The sequence below is a fragment of the Ipomoea nil genome, unplaced genomic scaffold, assembly GCF_001879475.1.
Source record: "Ipomoea nil cultivar Tokyo-kokei standard unplaced genomic scaffold, Asagao_1.1 scaffold2480, whole genome shotgun sequence".
In the NCBI taxonomy this organism is placed as follows: Eukaryota; Viridiplantae; Streptophyta; class Magnoliopsida; order Solanales; family Convolvulaceae; genus Ipomoea; species Ipomoea nil.
This window is the reverse complement of record NW_017618908.1, coordinates 1,141,385-1,151,230: the sequence shown is the minus strand read 5'-3', so window position 1 is coordinate 1,151,230 and position 9,846 is coordinate 1,141,385. Positions and strand designations below refer to the sequence as shown.

At 34.5% G+C, this 9,846-nt stretch overlaps 1 protein-coding gene across 1 annotated transcript; it reads left to right on the top strand.

The window, feature by feature from the left end:
* Positions 1 to 1,624: 1,624 nt before the first annotated feature.
* On the top strand, positions 1,625 to 4,039 carry LOC109153332 (E3 ubiquitin-protein ligase BOI-like). Its single transcript, XM_019301234.1, has 4 exons — positions 1,625 to 2,374; positions 2,469 to 2,590; positions 2,677 to 2,984; positions 3,088 to 4,039. Exons 1-4 carry the CDS (start codon positions 2,328 to 2,330, stop codon positions 3,613 to 3,615), a joined length of 1,005 nt encoding a protein of 334 aa, XP_019156779.1. The 5' UTR covers positions 1,625 to 2,327; the 3' UTR covers positions 3,616 to 4,039.
* The last annotated feature ends 5,807 nt before the right edge of the window (positions 4,040 to 9,846 follow it).

Here is a 9,846-nt window from a genome sequence, read left to right as displayed (position 1 = left end):
CATATCTTTTATATCTTCAACAACACATACGATGTATATATTAAAAAATAGAGAGCTTCGAAAAAGGTTACCGATTTGGTGGACCATAGTTATCGTACTAAAAAGTCATGAACTTGATTCTTATATTGTCAATATTTTCTTAGTTGAGATATTCAATCAAAGTTTTCCTAGTGCGATTTACCTCTTTTTTATGATTGAGCTTGTTGCACGTGATCTTTTTAGAGGAGCAGGGTTTGCACATCTCGTGTAAATCGCACACCTTCGTGTCATAGTTGCGCATTTCATTTGTCATACAAAAAAAAAAAAAATAGCTAAAAAAAATGAATAGGCGAAAACTAAGTATGACGATAATAGGTAAATGAATGAGTGCACAGAACAAAATGTTAGCCGATGGATTTACCAAAACACCCCGCCCCTCTCAAAATGGAAAGATGCATCGGGGTAGGTATTTTGGTATTTGGTGTTTCTTACTTTGATGACATTTCTCTCAAATTTTTTTTTTTGGTTTTTTCCTTTTTTTCCTTTTTAGACATAACGACACCGAAGTATGTTTTATATATAAGGTCTGGTTCCTGTGCAGGCGTATGGTCATACACCACCATGTATGCAAGAACGCATCATCACGTGTTCAGAAATGCATCATGGTGTGGTGTATTTTTGAACACGTGGTGGTGCATGACCGCACGTCTCAGGATGTGATGTATTTGTGCATTTCACTCTGGTGCATTTTTAACACGTTGTGGTGCATTTATGCATACCAAATGGTGCATGACAGCACGTCCGCATAAAAAGACCTGTCCGCATTTGATTCTCTATGTGTGTCTATATATATATATATATATATATATATATATATATATATATAAAGTGGAAGAAACCACATCACTAGTGTGGTTCATCCAAATGGGTGACATTAGCTTTGCAACTACTAGAATAGAAATTAGATAGCCATCTTGGGTTGTCCATAGACTATGGATCTTCCCCACCATATATCTCTTTAAATAACAATTAAATTAAACAATAATGACACCATACACTAATAATAATCACGAGAAGAAACCAATTCCATTTCTCTAAGCAAAGGGGGACAGTTTGTCTTCCCATTTTTTTTAGTGTTCCATTTACCAAAAGAATAGACCATACATCACTCTTCCCAAATCTCTAATCTCCAAATCTTAAATTAAACCAAAACACTCTTAACATACCACCCTATTGTCCTTCTTAATTTGAAACGGTCAGTTATTGACATATGACCCTTCACAATATCATGTTTAATGGCTGAGCGTTTTCATCATCTGTCATCACCAAAAAGAAAAAAAAAAAAAAAAAACTCTTAAATTAAACAAAAAAATAAGGATTAAATTGAGGGTGAAGAAAAACAATAATTTTGAATAAATAAAAAAAAAAGTCATTATATTGAAGATGTAGGATAGGGAAAGGTGAGGAGAATGGGGCCATGTACGAACAATCCCAGCGGCAGCGGTAACGGCAAAGACCTTCTGCACACCCAACAATACCATCACCCAATTCCTACTCCAACTCCAACTCCCCCACACCTCATTTATTCCCTGTACAATACATACAAACTCTTCAATAAAGAATCAATACTAATAAGAAAATCAAGAATCATACAAATCAAAGTTGAAAATTTTAACCATACATCTAAATGGTATAGGTTCATGTAATTTTACTCCTCTTTTTTTTCATCTTCCTCGGGCAAAAAAAATTGGGATTTTTAAATAGGGGAGATAAATATAAAAAGGGATAGAGGGAAAGGTGAAGAGTTGATAAGAAACTGGAGACTCCCCCCATTCCTGTGTCAAAAGAAAAGGCAAAGACACAGAGCAAAGAAGGAAGAATACTCTTCTCTCTCTCTCTCTCTCTCTCTCTCTCTCTCTCTCTTTGAAGGGGCATTAGCATTGAACATAGCAAACAGGGAAGCAGAGATAAAGAGGATAAAGCAAAGGTTTTTAGGAGCAAAGGAGGTGTGAATGGTGTTGGTAATGGTGGAGCTCTGCCCATGGTGGTGGTGCTGCTGACATATATAAAGATTCATTTACTTTCCATTTCTTCTTTCAAAACTCTCTCTTTCTATCTCTATCTCTTTCTCTTTCTTGCTTATACACAAGAAAGAATCAATCAATCAAAACTTGGTTGGCCCAATTTCTTCTCTTCATGCTGTTTTTGTGTAAGCCTTAATTAGCCTCTTCCCTATACGCTCCCACCAATCACACTTCCCTCTTTTCCCATCTCCCTTCACTGCCTTCCTTCTATATATATATATATTCTTGATTGATTGATCATATCAGAGAATTGCAGAGGCAACAATGGCAGTTCAAGCTCAATACCCTTCCAATGTACTCTTCTTCAACAGGTTCCTATTCCTATATGCTTCCCTGGATTCTATCCTGTCTTTTCTGGTTGTTGATTGGTGCTCTGATTCTTCGTTTTTGTATGTTGTCTTGTAGAAGTTTGCAAGATGGGAAGAATCCTCTCACTCCTTTGGGCAATGATTATTCTTTTCAAAATCATGGTGGAGGAGGAGGAGGAGCAGTTGTTGATCAAACGCAAATCCGGTTGAATCCTGCAGGTATGGATTTTCTCCGTTTCGAGACCTAATCGTATTGTGATCGGAGAATCCAATCGTTGAAGGATGTTGTTTTTTGGTGATTTCAGATGGGAGTAATTCGAGGAAAAGGGCGAGAGAGCATGAGATGAATCCGTTGATGTCAATGCAATCGCAGCAGCCTAAGATTATTGATCTCGCGCAGTTACACGCGTCGCCGCCGCCGCCGCCGCCTAATGTTGTTTCCACCGGATTACGATTGGCGTTCGGAGAACAACAAACTCAACAGCAATTTCAACAACAACAACAAAGCTCGGTGTCTCCTCAATCTTCTCTGTTGTTTTCGGTATTAGCGGAGGATTTGAGCACGCATATCAAACACCAGCGTGATGAAATCGATCAATTTCTCCGAGCTCAGGTGAGATTTCGAGGATTTTCTGTGGAAAATATGGTGGTGATTTCTAGGGATTTTCTCCGGCGTGTATTAATTTTGGTTTTTTTTTTTGTGTGTGTGTGTATAGGGAGATCAATTGAGGCGGACATTGGAGGAGAAACGGCAGAGGCACTACCGCGCGCTGCTGGGAGCGGCGGAGGAATCGGTGGCGCGGAAGCTGAGGGAGAAAGAGGCGGAGGTGGAGAAGGCGGCGAGGCGGAACTCGGAGCTGCACGCCCGCGCGCAGCAGCTGAGCGCGGAGGCGCAGGCGTGGCAGGCGAGAGCCAGGGCGCAGGAAGTCACGGCGGCGACGCTGCAAGCTCAGCTACAGCAGGTGATCATGAACGCCGGCGCCGTCCAGGAGAGGGAAGACGGAAACGCGCCGGCATGCGGCGCCGGTGGAGACGCGGAGGATGCGGAGTCGGCCTACATTGACCCGGACCGAGTAGTTTTGTCTCCCGGGCCGAGCTGCAAGGCGTGCCGTAAGCGAATCGCCTCCGTGGTGGTGTTGCCGTGCCGCCATCTTTGCCTCTGCTCCGCCTGCGATGCGGTGGCTCAGGCGTGCCCGCTTTGCCTCTCCGTTAGAAGTTCCAGCGTCGAGGTCTTCCTCTGTTAAAGGCCCGGCCCATCTTCGAATACTTCGGCCCACTTTAACAATGGCCCAAGTCCAATTTCGTTATTTAAAAAAAAAAGAAAGTAAAATAGCAACCGAAAATGAACAAAGAAATAATATTGAATATAAAATAATAAATATATATATTTTCTTTGAACTAATCTTTTCTTTTCTCTGCAACCAAAAAAAAAAAAATCCATGTCAAATTCTTTTTTTCTTTTCCTTTTTTTTTTTTTTTTAGGGCAAAAGAACTTTAGAGGTGATGTACATTGTGTCATGGGTCGGAGTGACAAATGCCATTTTTTGGTTTTTTTTTTTAATCTTTTAATTTAATTCATTTACTTTATTTGCTTGTACATCTCCCTTTCACGAAATTATGCTCGTGAATTTTATCGTCAAATTATTTAATTATTATCTTCTTTTTTTTTTTAATATTTCACATCATTTTTTTCGGGAAAAAAAAAATCTAATCTGTTTTTGTGTAATTGTCTTGGTATGCATCACACATTCAAATATCCAGCTCAATTAATGGTCATCAACCAACTATTCCAAAACTAGTTTGTTGTTATTTACTAAAACCTCCTCAGTCGTACTGTAATTTACCTCTCACGTATAATTAACCTGGACCGACAGAATATAAATCACGATAATTCGATAGTTAAGCAGACAGCCAAATGTCGGTGAGCACAAGGGTTCTGCTCACTTTGGACATAATTGTTATACTACCGCTGCTCCCAAATATTACCTACTAAACTATTGAGCTAAGCTCGTGTTTTTGTTCTCTCAGTCGAGCTTGTCACACACCATCTTCATAATACGATTTATCTTTTCCGTGTAGTTTACATGTTATACAACAGTAGAGTTTATTCAGTACACACCCTTAGATAGTGATTATGTGTTTACTTTGTGTATCCTTATTGTATTCTTAAAAATTGATGAATGTGATAGGTATATGCACAATGTTTGAAATCTGAACCTTAAGTTTGAATTTGATTGATTTTTTTTTTTTTTGGGAGAGTAATTTGATTGAATTATTGGAGTGGCTTTTTTAAGTTAGTTTGTGTCTTTTCCAAAAAAAAAAAAAAAAAAAGTTAGATTGTGTGATAAGTTGGAATCTTGATTGGGATCACATGGATGAACAGACACCACAGTGTCCAATGAACTCATACTTTATGGCAGATGCACAATTAATGTATAAGCAAATGCGGTCAGTCATGATTTGGGTCGCGATATAGTAATGACAATTCAGTAAATTAGGAATACACTGATCAAGGAGTTTATTCAATGCAATAAAATCAAATCTTGAAAATCCCAATTCCAATTCCAATTCCAAGTTTTTGAAGATGACAAAACAAATGTTAGCTGTATAGAAGGTTCATTATATATATATATATATATATATATATATATATATAAAAAGTTACATTTAAATACAAACCCCTTAAAATACAAACTTGAACTCGTGCACACATTAACATACTTACATGCACACTGGACGCACTGCCAACAATATCTAGAATTAGCTCGTGCATACATTAACATACATGCACACAGTTTGTATTTGAAAATAATCATATATATATAAGTTGAAAACATTAATTTGCATTTTTATGATATGTAAAAGAATGGGTGCACTTATAGTTTTCGCAGTGTATTTTTAGAGTTTTTTTACATTTTCTTAGTGCATACCAAAAAAATTAAACAACATTTTTAATTTAGAGAAAAATTTACATTCGTTACTCAAAAATGCACATTGTGTGAAGTTAGTCTAGTCAAAAAAAATTGACCAGTTGATTTGTGGTGTGGATGGATCATGGATGCAATTCAATTGTGACAGCTTTTCTTTTCCCCCTAAAAGAAGGATTATAAGTGCAAGGAAAGTGGGATCACAACTTTTTTCTCCCCAATATTTTAGCCAATTCTGAATTGTTCTTTTCCTACTAAGCTCCATGCCCCTCCAAAACCATGTATTCAAGGTTTGATTGATTGAATGCCATACACACTAATCCATATGTTTTTATTATTATAATTAATAATAATGACAGTCACTTAGTTTGACCAGATCACACACAATACAACATGGATGCTCATCATCAAATACAACCAAATTATCTCCTAAGTCATACATTTGTATTGTATCCCAATGGCTCTTCACATGTGACATCCACACCACTTCCATTTTAGGTTTTTTTTTTTTTTTTTTTTTTTTTTTTTAAATTGATTCGATAAGTATAACACTAATAAATATTATTAAGTACGTAATCAACATTGGATGTTTTTAATTATTAAAAAATTGTTATAATTCTTAAGAGAGTTTCACGGTAAGATTCATCCATCGAGTGGGGACTAAACTCGGTCTTAGTGATCCTATGGTGCCGAGTGAAATGGTTTTTCGATCAGCAGATAAATGCGCGCTAATTAAGAATAATAGATTGATTTTCTCTCGAAACTCATATCGATGAGAAGGTTTGACGTCTCGATGTTCACCCTTCAAACTTAGGGTCGTAGTTATAGTATGTTCCAAGGGTTAGGCGTTCCCCTCTTACAATGGCACATGAGTTGAGTTTATAACATCATGAGACAATTTGGTCAATATTTAGTTTGGACTTTAGAGTACTGAGAGAACATTTTTCTAATATGAGGTTAATTATTTATATGAAAAATATGTTCTATCACAAACTTTTTACATCAAATAATGTGATTTGTGTGATCGGTCATAACTGTTCAATTATTGATAATACTTCAATCGACTTACTGACTATGACTATGATTGTATGAATAACATAGAATAACATTATTTGAAAAAACAAAAGATTAATTTATAGCAGATTACATTGCTCATATTCGTACCAATCTTTTGGGCTTTGATTTAGCTATTATAAGTTGAAAGGAACTTATTCCTAATCACCACCAAATATGTTGCTAATGGCTACCATGTCAAAAAGTTTTGAAGCAAATCAACTCATGCATGGCACCAACACAATTTGGATTTGCTTTCTCTATATTTTTATTTGACTTTATTATAAAAATAATGCAACTCTCCAAGATCCTCTCTTTTAAATTTTTGGTAGGGCTTCTAGTAAAAGATATTTCAGGTTTAAGAGTTTTGAATTGTCTTTTGAGTGAAATTTCTCCCAAACAAAAGTTCAATTTTATGCTCTCAAAAAAGTTCAATTCTACAAACATAATTTAGGCAAATCTAGATTAGTCTTACCATAATATTGGATTCTGTAGGCAAAAAATATAAATATTTGGTTGGGCAGTGTAAAGAAAGAAAATGCTGTCCTGGTCAGTTTTATGTCTAGAAATAATAATAATAATAATAATAATAATAATAATAATAATAATAATAATAATAATAGATTCTTTAATTATTTATTTTTCAATAGTATTTAATAATTAATTAAATGCTGAAATTAATATGTTGGACTTGGACAAGGCCGGTTATTGTCCTCACTGCTTACATCAAATCTAATTATTTCCTTTTCAACTAACAAATTGGACCACAACAAATAAATATTATCGTTTTCATCACTTGGTCCAATTTTTCTCTTTTACTTTTACTCCCTTTATAGTTAGAATTTTTCACATTAAAAATAACAACAACAACAACAACAAAATAATAATAATAATAATAATAATAATAATAATAATAATAATATAGTATGCTTCCAAATAGTGATGATATAATGAAACCTGACATATAGTTGCATTAACAATTGCTCTAAACTATTAATTTTTTTTTTTAAAAAAAAAACAAGGAAAAATAAATAAATAACAAGTTAAAATTAAATGATATAAAACGTGAAAAATCCATTCTAGTAATATCCTCAAAGACTATAGGCATAATTCCTTGTAGTGGATACTCAAAGTACTAATATATAGTCAAAGTGTTACGTTAGACCTTTTATACAATAAGAGTCATCCAATTTGCACAATATATAGATAGCATCATATCCTTGTGAACCTGTTTAATAGTATGTGTCAACTCCCGTATAACCTGCACAAGATGACATTATTATTTTCCACAATTTATAACTGTCGTACTGCCAACAATGAGCCACTCCCAAACGCACCATTTAATAGTTTCGACAAGTTAAGCAGCTCTTAATAAATAAATGGCGTCCATTCAGCAAAGTCCTTGATACAAGGTGAAACTTTAACCCAATGATTTTTTTTTATTTTTTTTTTAATTTCTTACGTACAATCTTACACTTGCAAACAAACTAAATTAGCGACGAGGGCTTTGGTAATTTTTTTTTTTTTTTTTTTGAAACCCTACATGCTTGTTCTTTACGCTGGTCAAAGTCAATTACCATAGCGCATTAAATCTTGGCAACCAAACACTGCATACACGAAAACATAAACTCGACGCACGCGGCATTATTTATATTTAGTTGCTGCAAGTACCAATTCTGCCCAACTTGCAAGTAATGTATACTATACGCAGCAGTGGACCCTGTGATGTGATGGAAGGCCTGTTTGGGGATTTCAGTCATTGCAGGAATGAAAATTGGGGTTTCACTTTCTTTAATTTATTATTGTTAAGTTCAAATACATTCTTACCCCAATTATCTATTATCTCACACAAATTTATAAAAATATCATATCCTTGATTGCCACGTTATTGAGTAAAAATGATGGGGTAGAATTTGAGAATACATATAGTAAAATTCATATCTGATATGCAAAAAAAATAAATAAATAATTAGTGGAGAGCCTAAAAAAAATAATGTGTAATTAAAGAATAATTGATTACATATTAGTAAAAGGAAATTATGTATATTAAAATAAATCATTACCTTTTATAATATTTTTTTAGTACTATTTACTCTGTTACAATGTAGTATTTATTCATATATACTTTCTCAAATTATTGAAGCACAAAAAGTCACTATCCCCACTAAGATTCAAATCTATGACCGATCATTTAGGAGAGCCACAATCCCACAAGGTCTTAAGCAGACGTTAGAAATATCTAATCTAAAATATATACAAAAAAGTCTCAATTCAGGTTATATATCTGATTTAAGTCTGTTTTTATTGTAGTATCTGTTCAAATATATGGTCTCAACCTATTGAAACACAATAAGTCAATATTGCCCCCACTAGGATTTGAACTCATGACCTTCCATTTGGGTGACGTTTGCCACTTGACAAATCGTATACTATTATTTTTAAAAAATATTTTAATATAATTAAGAATTTAATATTGAGTATTAATATTAACATATATTTTTTGCACATCGCGCATAAAAAATACTAATAATAAAAATAGTTCCATTTGTATATGAATTTAATTTCCCAACAAGAGATCGTTAACAATGATGTGTGGCCAGTGGAAGAATTGCAATTTCGAATTGTTTCTCATGAACCAAATTAAACGTGTCATATATAAGGGAGTTATTTTAATTTCTTTCTTTTTAATATGGGATTGTGACTGTTCTACTTGTGTAATGTTAGGTATGATTCTGCAATTTCCTCAATTGATTATGATGATGATTCTTGTCATTTTGCCAATCTCATACTTATCCTTAACACATCTTAATCCCACTTTAACCACATCTACTATCACAACTTTTACTTTCATCTTCCACTATTTTTTCACCCTCAAACCCTACCTCTTCATCACAACATTATAGAAGACTAGAAGAGTTACACTCTATCTCTCTATGCATATATTTTACCTTATTTTGAGTGATGATAAAAATTCGTAACCACTTTTTAAAAGTGTATTAAATAAACATTGTTTTTACTTCTTATTAGTGTTGCAAAAATCCCGCCTAGGCACCGATTAATCGGCACCTAAGGGCTAGACGTTGGCCAGCCGCCTAACGTCGTATCACCATAACCGGTGGTCTAGGCGCATGGTCGGCCGCCTAAGTGCCGCCTAGGCCGCGTAGGCACTGACCGCCTAGGCCTCATAGGCGCCTCCTACGCGCTGACTAGGCCTCCTAGACACCGACTAGGTCGCCTAGTCGGCCGATTAATTATTGTTCAATTCTTTTTTAAATGAGTTATTCAACTCAAAACGACATCATTTTGAGCGAAATAACCCTAAATTGTTCAAACTTTAGATTTTTTTAGGTTAATATTTAATATTTTAGTATTAACTATTAAAGTATTAAATATTTTATAATTATCAAGTGTTAAAAAAATAAATAATTTTTTTAAAAAAAAATAAGAAATAAAATAAAAAATATACAGGCACCTAGGCGCCGATTAATCCCCGTC